At 55.9% G+C, this 19,942-nt stretch overlaps 1 protein-coding gene across 1 annotated transcript in view; it reads right to left on the minus strand.

The window, feature by feature from the left end:
- Positions 1–18,637, minus strand: part of INTS1 (integrator complex subunit 1) — a 32,527-nt gene extending 13,890 nt beyond the window's left edge. Inside the window, exons 1-23 of the mRNA XM_079120607.1 lie at positions 18,443–18,637; positions 17,667–17,957; positions 14,820–15,016; positions 14,548–14,685; positions 14,122–14,281; positions 13,877–13,982; positions 13,592–13,778; positions 13,336–13,481; positions 13,096–13,237; positions 11,778–11,954; positions 11,061–11,169; positions 10,358–10,478; positions 9,748–9,825; positions 8,833–8,990; positions 8,297–8,393; positions 5,057–5,148; positions 4,824–4,884; positions 3,108–3,305; positions 2,675–2,804; positions 2,161–2,340; positions 1,938–2,087; positions 1,080–1,259; positions 896–1,000 (exon numbers count right to left, since the gene is read on the minus strand). Of these exons, the coding sequence (XP_078976733.1) occupies positions 896–1,000; positions 1,080–1,259; positions 1,938–2,087; positions 2,161–2,340; positions 2,675–2,804; positions 3,108–3,305; positions 4,824–4,884; positions 5,057–5,148; positions 8,297–8,393; positions 8,833–8,990; positions 9,748–9,825; positions 10,358–10,478; positions 11,061–11,169; positions 11,778–11,954; positions 13,096–13,237; positions 13,336–13,481; positions 13,592–13,778; positions 13,877–13,982; positions 14,122–14,281; positions 14,548–14,685; positions 14,820–15,016; positions 17,667–17,957; positions 18,443–18,500 (3,261 nt within the window). The 5' untranslated portion in view covers positions 18,501–18,637. The remainder of the gene's footprint in view (positions 1–895; positions 1,001–1,079; positions 1,260–1,937; positions 2,088–2,160; positions 2,341–2,674; positions 2,805–3,107; positions 3,306–4,823; positions 4,885–5,056; positions 5,149–8,296; positions 8,394–8,832; positions 8,991–9,747; positions 9,826–10,357; positions 10,479–11,060; positions 11,170–11,777; positions 11,955–13,095; positions 13,238–13,335; positions 13,482–13,591; positions 13,779–13,876; positions 13,983–14,121; positions 14,282–14,547; positions 14,686–14,819; positions 15,017–17,666; positions 17,958–18,442) is intronic.
- Positions 18,638–19,942: the final 1,305 nt, after the last annotated feature.

Consider the following 19,942-nt stretch of genomic DNA (forward strand, 5'->3'; position numbering starts at 1 on the left):
AATGAGAGCAGCCCTAGTGCCACAGCCCTCACTCTACCGCACAGGACGCAGCACACAGATGGCTGGCAGCAATGGGGGAGAGGCGACAGCTATCTCAGGCCCTAGAAAGGATGTGGCACTCAAAGGATGATGACTTGGCCCTGAAAGTGACATTATGGCCCTCTGTCTGCCACAGCATGGAGAGGAAGGGGCAGGGAGGAAGCGGGTCATGGACACCACCCATGGTAGCAGAGACACGCTTTTCACAGCCAAAAGGAAAGGGCCGTCACAACCCGTCTAGACACTCTTTGAACATGTGCAACAATGCCAAGAAGCCTGGCCACGAGCCACACTGGACCAAAGACTCAGAGGACAAAGGCCCCAGAGGCTATTGGGCTGGCCATGTCTGGGTTTTTAGCCCCAGCAAGGAACCTGTCTGCAGAACCTTCCAGTGAACCTCCACCTGCTCATTGCTCATTCGCTCATCCCACTAAGACTCAGGCCTGTGACACTGTACCAGGCTGCTGTGACTAGGACAAGCAAGGTCAGAAAAAGGCTTAAGGAGGGAATAGGTGGGCGCCAAAGACTCTGACGGCCCTCAGTGTGTGCCATATGAGAACATCCTCCAATTCCAAGCCACCACCAGAGCCTAGCACAGCAGGAGTGACTCCTGGCTCCAGCTCCACCTTCCCACAACCAAGGCCCCTCTCAGACTGGGGCAAAAATGCTCCATGAAGGCAGCAGGGGCCACAGGGGGACTGAGAGACAAGCTGTGGTGACCACAGAGGCCTTGAGCAGAGCAGGGAGTATCAGCTCTGTGACTTCAATGCCTCCCTGTGGCACCAGGTCACGGGGAACAGGTTGGGTGTGGACACCTCACACTCGGAGCGTGACACCGCTGGCCCCATCCTCTCACCAGGGCCAGGTCACTATGTGGGCCCTGCTCCTCCACCGGCGTGTGCTGGGACAGGTAGATCAGGTAGGCGCTGATGGTCTGGGGGTCGGTCTCCATGTGGATGGCCTGGGAGGGAGGGTGTGTGAGCCAGCTGCTGGGGCAGTGCTGCCACCCCGCCTTCCCGCAGTCAAAGCACAGCCCTCACCTGCTGCAGTGCCAGGGCTGTGGTGGTCCTGACACTGTCAAACAGAGGCAGCCTGGGCAAGTCCCGCAGCAGCCACTGGTAGCCCTGCAGCGCGTCTACCTCTCCAGAGTCCTCCTCCATGGGGGGCTCCTTCTCCTCCTTGTCCCGCAGGCCACCCTCTGAGAGGACCAGCGACAGGCCCTGTAGACACAGATACACACAGAGCTGGGTAGACCCAGGCCCCAGCACTTGGTGGGCCCAGGCACTCAGGCAGCACATGTCCCTCAGAGCCCTGCACAGATCTTCCCAGGTGAGGAAGCCTGGACCTTCAGTCTCAGTCACAATTAAGGAGAGAAAAATAACTCCATCTGGTTTCTTCAAAGCTTTTTTAAATTTTGAAATGGTCTCACTGAATTGCCCATGCTGGCCTTAAACTTGTGATTGATTCTGCTGCCCCAACTTCTTGAGTAGCTGGGATTACACGTGGGTACCCTCACACCAGCTCAAAACGCTTCTGCTCAATACCTTTAGAAAATAACCTTTTGGTGCTAGGGATGGAACCCAGGGCCTTGCACATGTGAGGCATACGCACTACCACTGAGCTACAGCCCAGCCCCACTCAGTAACATTCAAAGACAAGAAGTGCTGTGGTTTATTAAATCCCTCTGAGTACTTCATGCCATCACCCAGAGAAGGAGCAGAAGGCAGCCAAGGCCTCTTGGTTCTTCCAAACCCTGCCAGTGACACCCATCCCTTCTACACATACAAGCTAGGAAAGAGTCTTGGAAGGCTAAGTAACCAGAGAGCGCGAGAGCAAGACAAGAGTGGGAAAGAGTGGCAGAGCCTGTGCAGAGAACAGAGGCCCGGCGTGGCACTCACCTTCATGGCCAAAACCCTGGAGGCCACCTGCGAGGAGCCAAGGCGTCGCAGGAAGTAGTCGAGCACCTCACATGTGGTCTGCTCGTCGGCCTTTGGGCCCAGCAGCAGGTCCTGTAGGCGGCCCAACAGCTGTCGCTGCTTCTGCTGCCTCTGCAGGACAAGAGGGTGTCTCAGAGGATCTGGCAGCCTGAAGAGCCACGGTGGGACGGGGGTGGGGACCGACCTGCCGCTTCTTGGCCTTCTGCTCCCTGCTCTCGCCCTCGTCCTCCTCCTCCCCAGAGGCGGTGTCATCGGCAGCGTCGTGCAGCAGGAACTCACACAGGCACTGCACGGGCAGCACATCCAGGGAGCCCTCGCTGGACTGCACCAGGTCGGCCAGCCAGGGCATGGACTGCGAGGATGCCTGGAGGCAACAGTAGCCTGTGCTCAGTGCCCTCATGATCAAGCCTGTGCGACCCCCACCCCAGACCCCACCTACCCCGAACCCCAATTCCTAGAGCAGCCCCTCTGTGGGGCCACAGGCAGACCTGCCAGGAGTCATAACCATGGCTCTGACCTGAAAATGGTGCATCTGCACACCTGAGCCCACATGCCTCTGAATTCCACGTGAACCTGCTTCCCCTCTTCTGGCCACGACTGACAGTCATTGCCAGGAACCACTGAGGCCGATCTTCCAAGCCCACTCTCAGCTCTCCATCCCTCCCAGGACCTCCTGTTCCTCAGGGTAACAGGCGCACCTGCCTCTGGATGATGTTGAGGAGGAAGTCTGGGTTGCGGCTACGACACAGGAGGTGCCCGAGGCGCAGGGACTGGTTAAGACCCTTTACTTGGTCCAGGATATGAGGGGGAGGCCTCCGAGGAGGCCCTCTGAAAGTGACAGTGACATAAGAGTCAGAACACTACATGTACAACATGACCCAGCAACACACAGATAGGTAAGACGGGGAGCACCCAGCGTCCCACGGCTGGGAACGGCTGAGACCCTGGGACTCCTGCAACACCTCAACCCAGCTTCCCCAGGTCTGGCTCCAGAGTCATGCCCGTTATGTGGGAAGGGATACAGTGGGCACTTCAGAGGTGTGGGCAGCTCCACCTGCTCCACCAGCCTCTTCCCACTCGTGCCACCTGCCGGGCCAGGCCTGGGATACTGGGGTGGGAAGTGAGCCATACTGGGGATCCAGGCTGGTGAGCTGCGACAGGAGAAGGCTGCTGCTCTCAGTGATGGTCTGCTTGGTGGATGCGGCGGCCAGATGCCCCTCAAACGCCAGGATCTCCTGTTTTTCCCGCTGTGAGATCTGCAGTTCCCGGTTAATCATCTCTGTTCGGGTCTCCTCATCCGTCAGCGTGCACGGCGGGTAGGAGTAGTTACTGGGGATTGAGAGAGGTTGTGCTGCCCTGCCCTGTGCCAGGCTTGCTTCTGCTAGACCTCGCTGGCACTCAAGCAGGGTGGGCACTCACAAGACCGCACTGCTAAACCTGAGCCCGAGAAGCTGCGGGTCCCAGCGGACCACCCACCATCTCGCTGCAGCTGAGAGCCATCCTCAGCGTCAGGTCTAGCCGGTGTCAGAACTCCACGGTCTCTTCCAGGACACCAGTCTGTCACACCCTGCCATGTTAGGATCCTTGTTCACTGCCAGGAACCAAACAGACCTCCAGCACCCTGGGAATCTGGGGTGGGGGGAACTCCTTGTGTCCAGAGACATGCACAGCTTTTTGGGAGGCACTAACTACTCGTTTCGTGTTTCAAAAGCCACCTTCCGTGCGCCCTTCCTGAGCTCAGCTCGTCCTCACTCACCCTCCTCACCACTTCCCACAGGCAGTCCACTCCTCAGGCTTCAGCAGCATAAACAAGAGCTGTGTCCCAGCTGCAGACTGCACACACCCAGCCCCCACCACACCAGTCACACACACACACACCTAGCCCTTGCCATGGCATGGCCACAGATACTCAGTCCACGTGATACCAGAGCCGGACAGCCAGCCCTACAAGTCACAGTCTGAAAACCAGCGCCCACGAAACCATGGCCACGCACACCCAGCCACTTCCACACCACAAACACACCCAGGTCCACCCCGACACCCAGGTCCCTATGGTGCCACAGCTACACACACCCAGTAGTGCCCATGCCAACGTACACATCCAGTCTCCATGCCAGAGTGACACGCAAAACTAATTTCCACAATGCATGGTCCCCACAACACCCTGGTCCCTCCAACGCCACAGCCACACACACACACCTGGACTGTGCACACCAGTCACACATTAGCCAGGTCCCCACAATGCCACAGCCTCAGGCTCCATCCCACCTTGGAGGACTGCCCTTGCAACAGGCACCTCACCCAGCTAAACTGGACACCAGGCCCAGGAACACCTCACCCTGGCCCTGTCTGGGCACCAAGGCTGTAAGGGCACAATGTGCACTGAGCTAGTCGGAACAGTGGCTGGCCTCTCCTGCTGACACTGTGCCGACTGTCCTGGGCAACTGTCTGTGCTGACACCAAGCAGGGCCACTCTGCAGCTGCTAACACCCATCCTGGGCCTGGTCCCTGCCTCCAACCTGCATCCCTCCTGGAGTCACACTGCCCACTGGTCTGACTGCACCCTGCTCCCACTGGCAGAACACATGCTGCCCAGAATGTGCCAGGCAGGTCCCTGCACCTTCCACACAGGCACCCAGGGAGCTGTCGGGCTCTGCATCCACACTGGCACCCCATCCTTCCTCCCACCTAGTAAGGAAGAGACTAAAGCGCAACAGACTTGGATTTGCACGCTCGAGCCCAGAGCAATCACCAGCAGTGTGCAAGCTGGAGTCCAGGCGGCTCCTCGACCGTGCCCTGCCCCCGGGTCAGGCCCTCCACTCTCCCGAGCAGAACAAGCCCACTCACTTGGTCATCACCATCTCCATGAGCATCTTCAGGGTGGGGTACTCCTCCCAGGCAGCCAGGCCTACAGGTAAGGAGAGCAGAGCACTCACCCAGGCTCCCCGCGGGCACAGGCGCGGCCATCTTCACTCCTCCTCTAGTCCCTCCCTGGGCTCTGACCCAAGTCCCAACACAGTTGCCCCGAAGGAAGAACTGACCACCTGCAGCCAGGTCTGCCCACAGCCAGGTCAGCTCACCAATATTCTCCGGGTTGAATGCAGCCACAACCAGCAGCAGGGGCCACGCCTTCCAGTAGAGGGTGGAGATGGCCAGGTTCGGGGGCTGATACCTGGAAGGAGGATGGCGTCAAAGTGGCTCAGATGCCTAGACCACAGAAGAGAACTAGCCACACCAGGGCAGCCCCAGCGTCCTATCACCAACCAGCTGGGCACTGCTTTAGACAACAACATTGATGGCGGAGTCTTAAAACTCCCCTCCCAGGAATCCACACTCCAGCAGCACCCGTCCACACCACGGACCTGTGAACAAGCACCCGCCACTGCTCAGAGCCCACTGCAGGGCACGCTAAGGACCAAACCCCTGGCCCCTATGACTTCCCTAAGCCTCAGTTTCCTCTCCGTGTAATGGGTACAATGGTAGATGCAGCACGTACACCAGAATCCAAGAAAGGAATGAAGAGAAAAGCGCCACTGTAACAGACGGAAAAGAACAAAACACCTAGGCACAAACTTCATGAAAGAATGCTGAGGTTTATCTAAGGAAAGCCACGAAACATGGTGGACAGAAATTACAGAGCTAAAGGGAAGGCCCGCGTTCTCGCATGGGAAGACTGAGCACTGTTATTTTTTTTGCAGAAATTGATGAGCTGATCTTAAAATTCACATGGAAATTTCAGGACTCAGAACAGTCAAAACCCAGAAAAAGAACAAAGCTGGAGGACTCACTTCCCAATTCCAAAGCCAGATAGTGCTACGCAAGGAAGAGCGTGGCACTAGCACAGGTGGACACAGGGATCAGGGATGATGCCAAGTCCAGAAATAAACCCTAAATTCATGGTCAAGTGATTATTGAAAGGTGCTAGAGCAGCTCAGGAGAGGCATGGTTTTCAACAAGGGCATGGAGATGATTGTACACCCATGAGCCCAAGGGTGAAGCCAGACCCCTGCCCCTGCACGTGGCAGCTCCAAGTGGATCAGACACTAAATGTGTGCATGAAAACAGGATTAAATCTCCATGACCTGCACTAGCAATGTTTTTCTTTTCTTTTCATGGTACTGGGGATGGAATCCAGAACATCACACATGCTAGTGCTCTAAAACTGAGCTCTGCCCCAGCCCTTTTTATTTGAAGACAGGGTCTCACTAAGTTGCCCAGGCAGGCCTTGACCTTGCAATTCCTCTGCCTCAGGCTCCCAAGCAGCTGGGATTATAGCGTGCACCATTGCACCCAGTCCCAGTCCTTTATTTTTGTTTTACTCTTGAAACAAGGTCTCAATAAGTTGCCCAGGCTGGCCTGGAACTTGCTATCCTCCTGCCTCAACCTCCAAGTAGCTGGGATTCTAGGCCTGTGCCACTACATCCGGCAGTTTCTTAAACATACAACACAAAAGCACAGGGCTGGGGAGATAGCTCAGCTGGTAGAGTGCTTGCCTTGCAAGCACAAGGCCCTGAGTTCGATCCCCAGTATCAAAAAAAAAAAAAAAAAAAAAAAAAAACACACACAAAAGTACAGACGGGAAAAAAAAAATTGAGATAAACTGAACTTCATCAAAATTAAAAGCTTCTGTGTGTCAAAGCACACTCTAAGAAAGTGAAAGGACATGACTGGCACAGGGGCATTCACCTGCAATCCCAGCTACTCGGGAGGCTGAAGCAGGAGGATTGCAAGTTTGAGTTCAGCCCATAACTTAGTGAGACCCTGTTTCAAAAAATAAAAAGGGTTAGGGATGTAGTTCTGATACAGCATTTGCCTCACATGTGCAAGAACCTGGGTTCAAAGCCCTAATACTGCAAAAACAGATAATGAAAGGAAAAGCCACAGAATCAGAGACTGTATTTGCAAAGCACAGACCTGATGAGGGTCTAGAATCTAGAACGTGTAAAGAACTCTTAAAACTCAACAGCCATAGAGTGCTCGCCTCGCAAGCACAAGGCCCTGGGTTCGATCCCCAGTACCCAAAAAAAAAAAAAAAAAACTCGACAGCCAAAATTCAAACAAGTCAACTAAAAAATCAGAAAAGGACTTGAATAAACCTTTCTCCAAAATATACAAATGACCAATAAAAAAAATGAAAAGATGTGTAGTGTCATCGCTGATCCGAAAAATACAGATGAAAGGTACAATATGACACCACCTCAAACCCCCCAGGATGGCTAAGAACGGCAGGCAGTCACCATTGGCCTGAGTGGAAAACCGAGCCCTTGCACAGAGCTGGTGGGAATGACAGCTGCAGCTGCTGTGGAAAAGCCTGGTGGCTCCTCAACCAGTGCACCATGACCAACAAGTGCACTCCCAGGTACGTGCTCAGGAGACGAAGACGAGTGCACACAAAAACCTGCTGGCTAACATGCACCCTAGCAGCCTCACAGCACCAAACAGTGGCTACCACCCAAGTGTCCACCAGCCCATGACTGGACAAACAGTGTGGTACTCACCATGCTATGGTATGTTACACACAGAAAGCACCAAGTACCAGTGCATGCTACAACATACGTGAACCCTGAAAATATTACACTAAAGGATGAAGGAAATTAGTGACAGAAACTACACAGTGGCATAAGCCTGTAATCCCAGTGGTTCTGGAGGCTGAGGCAGGAGGATCGAGAGTTCAAAGCCAGCCTCAGCAACTCAGTGAGGCCCTAAGCAACTTAGTGAGACCCTTTCTCTAATTAAAAATAAAAAGGGGCTGAGGATGTGGCTCAGTGGTTAAGTGCCCCTGGGTTCAATCCCCAGTACAAAAGAAAAAGAAAAAACCCACACATTGTATGATTCCATTTACATAAAGTGTCCAAAAAGGAAACTGATAGGAGAACAGATGGCTAGTTGCTGGGAGAGGGAGATCTTGCGGACAGTTTCTCCGAGGGACAAAAATATTCTAGTTAGACTGCAGCAAAGGACACACAACCTGTAAACAAGCTAAACGCTGATCGTGTGCTGTAAGCTCGTGAAGTGCACTGAACTGCACCTCAGGGAAGCTGCTAGTAAGTGGAGCACGTTCGCCATGAAGGAACAGTGTGGAGTTTTTATCAGTTAAAAAATAAATTCAAACTAAGAAAAAGGCACAAACTCACTGCTAAGAAATAAAGCACGCATACATTAACACAAAAAAGGCACGCATAAGAGACATCAGAGATGACAAGAGAGAAAAGCACCACCCACACCCAGCAATGACGGGAAAACAGAGGTCGCCCCACCCCGCAGGTCTCGAGGACAGGTTTCCTAGGGTGAGCTGGGGCTGAGGGGGCTCCGGCCCTTACCCAGGAGGGAGCTGGATGTTCTCTGGGTGGTGGTAGGTGCATAGGTTCAGAACCGCGTCGATCAGCTGTATCCTCTCCACCTTTAGCACTTCCACATCTGAAACCCAAAGCCACACAGGTTCCAGAAGCCCGCTCAGGTTTACTCTCTGAGCATTGGGCAAAGGACCTGGCTTTGGGGTATCAGAGTGAGAAGACGGAGGCCTTACTCTGGGTTGGGGGCAGGGTGGGGAGATGGCCTAGGTACTACATGACAGGACACAAGATGCTTGGATCAGGGAGGGGAATGGAGAGACCATGGTATTGTAGCTGAACCTGGGGAGCCAGGACTGTCCCGGAGAGCAGCAGAGCCTGTCCCAAAGGGTATGCAATACACCAGAATAGTGTCACCAGGTGGAGCAGACTCACTGCTATAAGGCCAAAGGGTGTGGTTTCTGCAGGGTGGGGGAGGAGTAGAGTGTGGGGTCACCTACAGTAGAGTGTAGAGTCACCTACAGGGGCCCAGGACAAAGCCCACAGCAAACTCCAAGGGACATTACCATCCGCCTGCACAGCTGCAGCTCGCTTCACCAGGTGGTCAGCAAGTTCCATGGCATCTGCAGGGCCGAGCGGGAGTTCCCGGGACAGCCCAACGACCAGGATGCGCATCAGCGTGTCCTCCAGGATGGGCACCTCTGAGCAGAGACGCAAGAAGAAGCTGCGGGCAGCAGAGGAGACTGAGCTTGGTTGGGGAGCCCAAACCTGTGGAGGCCAGGCGTCAGGCTCCCTGGGCAAGGCCTCAGGCCAGCAGCAGCCACCTTCCCAGCCCCTGGTAGGGCAGGAGGTGCAGCTGCCAGGCTCACCTGGACAGGAGAGAACGAGAAGCCACCCACCCTCCCACAAGGCCTTGGCCACCACCCACAGTCGCTTGTTCCCAAAGCCCTTGTGGGTGAGGCTCTCCATCCCTTGGGGGACTTTGGGTGGGCACAGACACTGCACACAACCCTAAGGAAGGCAACAAAGAAGTGCCACAGTGAGGGTGGGCACAGTGCTCAGAGCACAGGAGGTCGGAGGCCAGCAGGCTGGACTGGGCAGCAGGACCTGCGTTGGGAAGGTGAGGGGGACTGGTGGCATGGAGGGGGACAGCCAGGTCAGCTAAAGAAGGGCAGTTGCTGTGGCTGTCTAGAAGCACCAAGGGGCAAAGAGTGAGGCTGGTGGATGTGTGTGTGTGTACAGAGGTGTCTATGGACATCCCGGAGAATGTCAAAGAAGCAAGAGTTTGCTAGGGTGCTAAGGGTGTAGACCCGAGTGGATCCCAGGGAGTAGGGGGCTCTGCAGATACCAATGGTTTGCAAGGGTAGATGGAATGAAGCTGCTAAGGACAGAGAGCAGCTCCAGTTGGCCCCAGACTACTTGGCACCCAGAAGCTCCCCAGGCCTGGAGAACACCAAGCACCCTGCTGCAGGCTGGCTCACTTGCGGTCACTCTCAGGGGGCCAGTTGTCCCACTTATAGTAGGTCTCCGGTTGTTCTGTGAACAGCACCTTGTGGAGGCTTTGGGGGGAGAGAAGGGCCGTCAGTCAAGAAGTAGCTGCTCAGGGGACCCGCTCTGCCCAGCAGGTCCCCAGCTCCACCCAGCAGGTTCCCTGCAGGCTCAACTCGGTCAAAAGCTATGGACTAGAAAGCATGCAGGGGCTACTCCTAAGCTCCCCTCCGAGATGCCCAGAGGACCCAGAGCCACAAGCACTGAGAAGGGCCATTTCCTCTCTTCTCAAGCTTTCTAAATTCTATCTGCCGGTTGAAGCAGAAGTTATAACACGGAGTTCCACCCGCATGTAGGAGCACAGTTTACACAAGTCACTGTGGAGAACGGTGGCTCCTGGCTAGGTGGGTGCTCAGCTCTAACACACTCAGGACCTGCCTCTTCGGCTAAGGGAGTGCTGCCCTTCACCAGCATGTTAGGCCCTTAAAAGGCTGGGGCCAGTTGGTGGCCACATCCAGAGGAGACAGGGTCCTTTCCAGCAAGCCCTTGTCATGAGTCAGCAGCTGCTGGGAAAGTGGCTGTGAAAGAAGGAGAGGCCCTCACCAATGCACATAGTCCTTGGGGGCAAGTTTACTGATGGAAGGGACGACCGTGTGAAGCCACCAGACGGCGTCGCGCTGGATTGCAGCAATCTGGTTCTGGAATGCACGCAGCACTTCGAGGTCTGAAGGAAAGGTTTAGAGGCATAGTGTGTGGAGCAGTGGCCCAAGGGGCAGTGAGTACCCCTAGGATCTAGCTCAAGGCCTATACCAGGAGGGAGGCTGGGCATTAAAGACTGGAGGGAGGGAGGGCACCCCAGACCACGTAGAGAGCATGGAGGTGGAGGCCAAGTCTGTGAAATAACGCTCCAGGGAGTCTGTCAATCCTCACGAGGGCCCAGAAAGCTCAGGAATGCAGCCTCATTTGGTCAGCTGCCTTGGGAGCCCTACGGCCAAGCCCTCCAGCAAACCAGCTCACTTGCCGTCTCCCTCCTTCCCTTCCTGTCTTCAGCTGGAAGTTCCAGCTGTGGTCTCAGAAATGGAGTGTGCAGACGTGGCACAGAGCAGGGCCCTCAGCCTGAAGCAGGTCATCTCAGTCCAGACAGGCAGGACAAAGGGACAGCCACTTCTAGGAGCTCCCCAGGTCTCCTCTAAGGGCCATGTTGACACTCCTCCCTCCCCACCCTCTGCTGGGCCTCTCAAGGGACAGCCTCAGTGCCTGGTGCAAGACCTCCAACTGAGCAGGCCAACCCTGCTCACAGCCTTACTCCTCTTCTCTCCTTTGTCCCAGGCAACGCCAGCTTCCTTCACCTGAGCTGTGATGCCCAGCATCATGGACACAGCCAGCACGTCCGTGATGTGAACAACAAATCGTTCCTGTAAGCACAGGACCACAGGGCTCACATCCTGGAAGGACCTGAGCCTGAGAGGCCCACACCATGCACAAGCAGACAGAAGCACAGACAGATGTGCACAGGTAGTTGGGCGGACATTGAATCCAGAGCAAGCCAGGGACCACTGTGCCAGGAAAGGGCAGGTCTTGGGACTCCAGAGACCCTGAGCAAGGCCTGGTCAAACACTGGAAGGTCAGTAAGCAGCAGCTGGGCGCTGGAGATCCTTCACCACCTACACCTTACTTCCTCCTGCCAGCGTCAGCCCCTCACCTCTCAGACCACCCACCCCAATGTCCTGTCCCTGCTCATGCCACCCCGCAGTTTCCCTGGTGGCACCAGCTACAATTCCATCACACCCAACCCTGGGCCTCTGACTCCTAGCACAGAGCCTGCACCTTCTCAGTCCCCTTGTGAGATGGAGCTGACATGTCCCTCTGGGACGTGGTGCCTAGGGATCCTTACTCATTGCTGCACTGGTCCCTGCCAGAGTTCTAGACTGGCCTGGTTTGCTGGTGTACCCATGAGGAGAGATGGCTGAACGTGACCCAGAGTGAAAGAAAATCATGCAAACCCATTAGGGAAGGGAGGCACCTTGAACTCCATGTCCAGGTACTGGGGCTCCTTGCGCTCCTGCATGAGCCCAAGACAGAAAGCCTGGAAGTTGATCTCATGCTTGGTCTGCTTGATGATTTCCCGGAGCAGGGCCCGTGAGGCCCGCAGGTAGTCATCTTTGTTGGTCAGCAGGTCCTGGAACACCATGGCCAGGAACTGGCAAGAGACAGATCATGAGAGGTAATGTGAATGGTGGCCACCCAGGACAGGTACCCTTGCCACCAGCCCACGTCCTCCATCAAGCTTGCCTTCAGGGCCTCTCAGCCCTGCAAAAAGCCTTCCCCAGACCTGTTTCAGGAGAACACGTCCTCGAGGCACAACAGGGCAGGTCAGTATGTGAAGGACCTATGGCAGGCCTCAGAGGCCTGCCCCCAGACCCTGGGGATCTCCCCCTCATGGCTGAGCTCTCTCAGAACATGGACTGTGTCTGATTTAACTTGCCTGGCAACTGGCTCATGGAAGCCAGTACTTGTCAACTGAGGGGTAGAATAGTTAACAGATGACAGCAAAACCACAAGAATGAAGTTCCCTCAGCCCCCTCCCACCTCAACAAACAAACCAAACACCCCAGACTGAGGTCCTCAATAAGCCACCACTTTTCTCATAATGCTGGGCTGCCAAGATGACCAAGAGCTGGTCATCAGAAATGACAAGGCCCACATACAACCAAGTTGCTTAAAAGCCTGACACAAGCAAACAACAGGTTCTCCTGCCCAGGAGACACTGAACTAGGGACCCTACGGCCAGGCCTCCAGGCAACACCTGGAGGGCACTGAGACTCCTACCGAATTTGGGGAAAACCACTGCTGAGGAGTCTGGCCTGGATCTGAGGGAGAAACTCTGGTGGTTTCTTAAGGACTCAGTGCTGCTCTTTCAAGAAACCACATTCTAGTTTACAAGGATGGACTGGAAGTTCAACTCAATGAGATTCAAAAACTCAAGGCAAGCTTGGTGGCACGTGCCCGTTATCCCAGCAACTCAGGAGGCTACAGCAGGAGGCTGGCAAGTGGGAAGCCAGCATGGGCAACTCAGCCAGACCCTATCTCAAACTTTTAAAAAAGGGGGCTGAGGGTGTAGCTCAGTGGTAGAGCACATGTGTGGCGTGAGTGAGGCCTGAGCACCACAAAACCAAACCAAAGCACAACAGCTCTCACCGCCTCCCAGAGCTCAGAGCCTTCTCCACTCGGCACCACCAAACCATCGGCCCTCGCCCAAACACACGGGGATGACAGGCAGTACCGGTGCCCCCTCCAGGTTAGAGGTTCCCAGCCTCGGCACACAGCCAGCAGCCTCCCACCTTGGGCGCCAGCTCGGAGCTGTGCTGCAGCACCGTGTAGAGGATCTGCATGTTGTTGGGGTTGCGGGCATTGGAGAGCTCGTTGAAGATCACAAACTTGATGGTGGTGCCCAGGTTGTCCTTGTGGGCATTCAGCAGCTCCCTGGACATGAGAGCCAAGTCTGTGGGGAGTGGCATGGGCCACACCACCCGCCCGGCCACCTGCCTGCCCGTCACCTTTCACCTGGCCGCCACACGCACCTGAGGCAGAGCATGTAGTGGTTCAAGAGAACTTTGGGCTTGAGACGGATCTTGATCAGGTGGGAAATGACATCCATGTCCTCCGGGCCGTGAGTGTTGCAGTTCATACAGACGGACATCAGCAGGTCTTGGGCTGGCCTAGTCAGCTGCAAGGAGGCAGGAAGAACTGTTGTGTGCCCAGTAACGGCTGACGGGAGTCCCTGGGAAGGCCCTGCCACGCGGGTGTGCCCCGGAACACACCTCACGCTGTGCCCACCTTCGGGTTCTGCAGCCACATCTCCAGCCGCTGCACGGTCAGCAGCCGCACCTCCTTGTAGCCACAGGAGGAGGTGAGCAGCCGCAGTAGGTTCCTGGAGACGTTGTCAATGGGCTGGCGCCGATTGAGCTGGTCCCGCAGCATATCGAGGACATACTCCTCCACGCTCTCTGCGAGGTCATCGTACCTAGGCCAGAGGGGGGAAGAGCAAGGGAGGAAGCCGCCCTCTGGGAGCCTCCCCAACCGCTGCACCTCACCTGAGGACCTGGCCATGTGGCCACCTACCTGGGCATGAGCTGGCCCTCCTGCTCAGGGCTCAGTTTCTCCTCCGCAATCAGCAGCTCGGTCTGGCTGTCCTCCTCCTCTGTGAGGGAGGGGTGAGGGCTGCTCCCTGCATGGACCGTGGACAGCCCCATGAGGCACCCTCACCAGCACCCACCCTAAGCCTGGCTGACAGAGGGAGGTGACCTCAGCCTCCTCCCAGGGCTGGACACCTGTACTCGTCCCTGACAGGTCCCAGTGTTTCTTACCAGCCCCGAGGTCACCCCCGCTGCGCCCCACCTCCCCCTGTAGCAGCATGCTCTTGGGGGGCATCCTGGTGTTGAATGCTGTCTGGATGTTGTCCACGAACGTCCTGCAGTGAGGGCTGTCCACCCAGATCCGCTCCCCCAAGGAATCTTCAATGTACACCTGCAGTGAGCCGCACTCTCAGGCCTCAGCCATGCAACACGGCCCCACCAGCCCCCTGCTGCTCAAGGGTGTTCCCCTGAAAACCCCGTAGCTGCCCAGTGAGAGGGACAGTGGCGTGACACCGGGGCCACAGACATGCCTCTTCAGAGGAACTCACTTCACTTGTGTCTCTCCTGCTCGGGTCTCTGATGGGCCTCCCTTGCTCCCTCCCAGGCCTTTTTACCACCAAAGTAGCCTCTCTGAGACCCCTGGGAAAGGCGGTTAACCTTGACGAAGATCTCAGGCCAGTTCTCATCCTCCTCATAAGCCGCCATGAGGAGATTACAGGCCAGCACAGACACCAGGCTGTTCCCCTTGGCCTTGAAGTTGATGGAGGCATCCCGCCGCAGAAGGCTGCACAGAGCCTGCAGGGAGGCACAGGTCATGGCGCCCCACGCCAGGGCCCCCAAGGGGGAAGAGGTCCCAGTGCCCCATGCCAAGGCCTGTGCCCAGGTGGAGGCAATGGGAGTGGGGGAAGGAGAAGCCAGCCAATCCTCACCTCAATGACCCCCTCAGTGGCAAAGATGTTGGGCTTGATCTTGGCCAGGTACATGAGGCTCAGGTACAGGGTGCTGTCTGGCTTGGCCCGTGTCACCTTCAGCTGCTTCACTGCCCCACACAACACCCCCTCAATCCGGTCATCGTTGCCCTCCAGCTCAGCAGCTTCAATCTCATCCAGAAGCACTGTGGGCAGAACTGGACAGCGTGGGAGGGTCTGCTTAGAGCAGGCGGCCAGGAATAGAAGTCGTGCCCTGAGTCACAGGGACTTGGCAAAACATTTAAAGTCCAGCAGGCGGGTCTGCTTGGAGCCCCACCCTTCCTGAGCAGCTTCCCACACCTGGTACCACAGCGGTCCCAAGGTCCTGTCAGATAACCAAGGCCACACACCAAGGCTCAAGTGGGGACCCAGAGTCGCTCTAGGTCTCTCTCCACCGTGCCCTACGTGGCTGTTCCAGAGTCTCTGCTCACCAGACATGTCAGTTTTTCTACAAATGAATAGCTTTGTGCATGGCTTTTCTCTCCTTTTTGGGGGACCAGCAAGGTGGTGCATACCTGAATCCCAACAGCTCGAGAGGCTGATGCAGAAGGATCACCAGTTTAAAGCAAGCCCCAGCAACTTAGCAAGGCCCTAAGCAACTTAGCAAGATGCTGTCCCTAAATAAAATATAAAAAGGGCTGGGGCTGCGGCTCAGTGATTAAGTGCCCCTGGGTTCAATCCCTGATACAAAAAAAATTAAAATATTATAAAGACAGGTTCTTGCTAAGTTGCTTAGGGCCTAACTTGCTAAGGCTGGCCTCGAAATTGCAATTCCCCCATCTCAGCCTGAGCTTACAGGCATCTGCTATGCCTGGCCTAGCTCTTCCCCTGATGGTGGCTCCGCCCCTGGTTCTTTCTCACAGTCCTTGCTGTGCCCCACCCCCATCTCCTCCCCAGTCTGCCTGTGTTGACCCTCACTCAGCTGGCCTCTTTCCTGTGTCCCTGACCACTGTTCCTGTCACCAGGGCTCCTCCCCATCTCCTGTGGCTCATCTGTGCTCTCACATGGGTCCTTGGGCTGTTCCTGTCAGCCCAAGGGCTCTGGCCTGTGTTCTGTTCCATGACACTCATTATCAGTCAGTTTTGGGTGTTCCCTAGTTTTCACTGTGATGTCAACCCCAGGGTTTTGAGGATCGTGTTTTTAAACACCCAGAGGCAGGTACTGCTGCAGATTTCCCACTTATATACATCAAGGATTCAACAATATCTACTGATACTTGAACAGCATGTGGCAGGACAGACAGATGGTCTGTGGACCCTGCAGGATCTGGCCTTGGAGGGGATCCAGTACGGACCCAGAAATAGCTGGATGTAGCCTGCTGACACCACCTGATACCATAGAGGGTCTTTATTTAATCCCCAGAATCAGAGGCAACACTAACGACAAGGTAAGAGTGACCTGCAGCCAAGTGAGGGCTCCACTCTGCAACCGCGTCACCTTCACCAGCACCAGCCATGCTGGAAGTCTGAAGCAACTGCCCCTCAGTCCTGTCCCGACCGCAGCTCCACTATCATCCTGCCATCCACCCTAGGCCCCACCTGCCCAGCAAGCCCAGCACAGGCACCACCCACAGCGCCCACCTGGGCCCCTCTCACACTGTGTGAGAGCCACACCAGCCCAGCCCTGCTCCCTGGCACAGCTCCATTCCCTGCTCTGCTGAGCTCACACCCGCCTGTTAGTCGATCCTCCCCCAGGTCAGCAGGGAGCTCCCAGGACCTGCTCACAAGCTACCTCACACTAGGGCAAGTCAGCTACTCTTCCAAGTTCCAAGGGAAAGGTCACAGACCACTAAACCATAGGACCTTATACACGACACCTCAATAGGAAATGGCAGCTAAGCTTTAACAGAAATGTCACCACTAAAGCCAACAGGACACTTGTTCTTTTTAAAATCTACAAAAACAATAAAGCAATGTTACAGTTGGACACAAGGGTGCACACCTATAATCCCAGCAACTCAGGAGGTTGAGACAGGAGGATCACAAGTTCAAGATCAACCTCAGCAACTTAGTAAGACCCTGTCTCAAAGTCAAATTTTTAAAAGGGCTGGGGATATAATTCAGTAATAGAACACACCCAGGTTCAATCCCCGATACCACATACTCAAAAAAAAAAAAAAAAAAAGAAAGATAAAAAGATCCCCAATAGGAACAAAAACCACAAGATAGCAAGGTCTGCCCTGTTTCCTACATGCTCAGTAGCTGGCACCGGTCTGGGGTTCACAGATCTCTGTAGAGTCAATAAAAATGATCACTGGGAAAGTATACAGAAAAGTGGGGTGACTAGACGCAAGCCAAGTTTGAGTGCTTGGGAGAGCAAAAAGACCTGGGTGAAGTCCTCACTCTGCTGTGTCTTCCCTGAAGCTGTCTGCTGCCTTTCTGCTGGAGAAAGGAAGGGAGGGACAGACTCTTCCCTGTACACAGCTGGAGGAAAGACCGCAGAGTGCAGATCACGGCCTCTTGAGTCAGAGGAGCTGAGACCACTGCCTGGGCTGTCACCACATATGGTCTACCTTCCCCCCACCAGGGCTCAGGACAGGGCCTGGCACAAACAATGTTCAACAGATGTCAGATGAACAACGAAGGAGCCAACTCCCACAGGATAGTGCAGCACCAACGTGTAACCACAGGAGTTGCTCTGAAGAACAAGTCCACAGTGACCCAGGTGTCCTCTGGGGTGGCTTGTGTATCTGTCAGCAGAGGACCCTGCCCTACGGACGATGCTAGGCCTGGAGGCGGTCTTCCCTGGACAGCTGGTCGACCGACAGAGGGAGCACATTCTCTGGGGAAATCCAGAGTCTGGCCTTACCTTCAATGGGTACCACTGATGGTTCTTTAATGGAGGGAGAAATGGCTCGCTTTTCTGCCACCGCTGCTTCAGCCAGGCGCCCCAGGGCACTCAATGGGGGTGTGGAAGAGATTTTGGGGCGTTTGGTGAGGCCGGTCAGTGCGGAGGCACCAGACAGAGCGGCTCCGGCATCCCGCTTGCGTTCGGAAGGCAGGCCCGATGGGGCCGGCTTCAGCAGGGTGGACGTGGTTTTGGACTCATTGGCCTGACCCTTTGAGCCCAGGGCAATGAAGTCTCCCGGCGGAGGGTGCCCTGCAGGAAGGGGAGACACAAGAGCGTGCACATGAGCGACGGTGCTTTGGGAAGGACGACGCCACACTCCCTACTGCGGGGGAGCTGCGCAAAGATGAGGGAGGTGAGAGCCCAGCCCAGGTTCGCAGCTTCCACGGCCGAGCAGAGCCTGGCAAAGGTCAGCAGCCGTGGTGACAATAACGGTGCAGTCCACGAATCCAGCTTCGTCGTGTAAGTTGCTGAATCCAAAACACGTTCCTGCAACGGGGCTCAAGTGAGAAATGAGATGCGCGCGCGGGGCAGGGAACAGGCTTCATGTCACCCAGTCGACGAGAGGCAGCCAGGCCTGGGTGGCCGTCAGGCGCCAGGGCCTGTGCTTCCAACCCGCGCCGTGCTGCCTCTGAATCCCCGGTGGAGGAGTCGACCGGGGCAACTCGTCCCCGGGAGGTCACCCCGAGTCCCGCAGAGGCCGGGACCCCCACACGCTGGCCGCGGAGGGGACACACCTGAGGGCTTGGCCGCGGCGCTGGGCCGCCGCACGGTGGTGGGCTTAGCCCGGTTCATCACGCTGTCCTCGCGCCTCTGGACTGGAAGTCGGTGGGTCGCTCGTCGTCGCCTCTCACGCCGCGGGCGCCGCCGGCCCGCACAAGAGCCCACAGCCGCGACTCGTTGCTTACCGCCCACCGCTCGGGCCCCCCGCCGCCACTGCCGCCCCGGAACCAAAAACCAATGTTGGCGAACTGGGCCCGCCAACTTCCGGGAAAACCGGAAAGAAAATAGCTCGGCGAAATGAAGGGAAGGAGAGGGAAACAGGGCCCGCGGCGTGTGCGCAAAATCTGTAGCGCCCTCTGGCGGCGGAGCCGGCAGACGCCGCGGAGCGCGCTCTGCCTCCCCTGTGGGCTGACGCTGTTTTCCAAAGAAGCTGATACGTTAAGTGATACGCTAAGGAATACAGCTAAGAAGGGTGGCAGCAGGAGTCAGATCACCGCTTTCCCACTGATTGTCAAATGGCTCTGAAATCGGGGTGCTGAGCCCATTGGGCAGCCTGGTTTGGTCACCTGATTGGGCAACAACTGGCTTTCTCTGCAACCAACTGACCACCAGGTCTCCGTCTGGGTAGGTGCTGACTACACTGGTCTCCCACCTGCAGGCCGACCGCAGAACGGAACCAGATTGTCCATCTGGGTCCAGGCAAAGGAACCCAGCCTCTGGGGCAGGATGAAGCTCCAGGTCGATCCGTGGGGTCAATGTACCAGTCCTGAGTGCCCTGAGGGAGGTAATGCCCCCAGCCCCACCTCCCAGCCCCACCCACTCCCAGCAGGAAGCTGGATACCCAGGCAGAACAAGGGAGGATTAATTTTTCACTTAAGTTCTATTTATTTTTTTAATAGGCAAAAACCCAATAGTGGCAAAATTCTAAAGGATCAAAAGATTGTACAGTCAAGAGTCCCCCTTGCACCACGTGCCAGGGGGCTCCTTCCTCACCTTAGTACCCCCTCCAGCACATTCCACACCCGCCAGCAACCACAGGTGTGCATTCCGGCGGCTTCCAGAACGCTGAAGGTGAAGGTGGCTCAGGGCTCTGACCGTCCTGAAACAGACTGGATTTGAGAGCTCACCCTGCAATGGAGAGCAGATTCCTTCTGCTGAGAATGGAGACAGAAAGGCAGCAGGTGCTAAAGAAGCTGGGGGTGGCGATGGCCCCTGCTTGGGCCTGCCTAAGTCTGCATGTGCACATTTCCTGACTTTTGTCTTACCTGGCTGCCTCCGCTTCTTCTTTTAAAGTTCTGCTTCCCTTCGGGGATTTGGAAGATGGATTTCTTTTTCTTTTTTTTTTTTTTTGGTTGGGGAGAAGGTACCAGGGATTGAACTCAGGGATGCTTAACCACTGAGCCACATCCACAGCCCTTTTTGGTTTTTCTTTTGACTCAGGGTCTCACTAAGTTGCTCAGCTCCTCACTAAATTGCTGAGGCTGGCCTCGAATTTTTATCCTCCTGCCTAGGCC

The sequence above is a fragment of the Sciurus vulgaris genome, assembly GCF_902686455.1.
Source record: "Sciurus vulgaris genome assembly, chromosome: 18".
NCBI classification, from domain to species: Eukaryota; Metazoa; Chordata; class Mammalia; order Rodentia; family Sciuridae; genus Sciurus; species Sciurus vulgaris.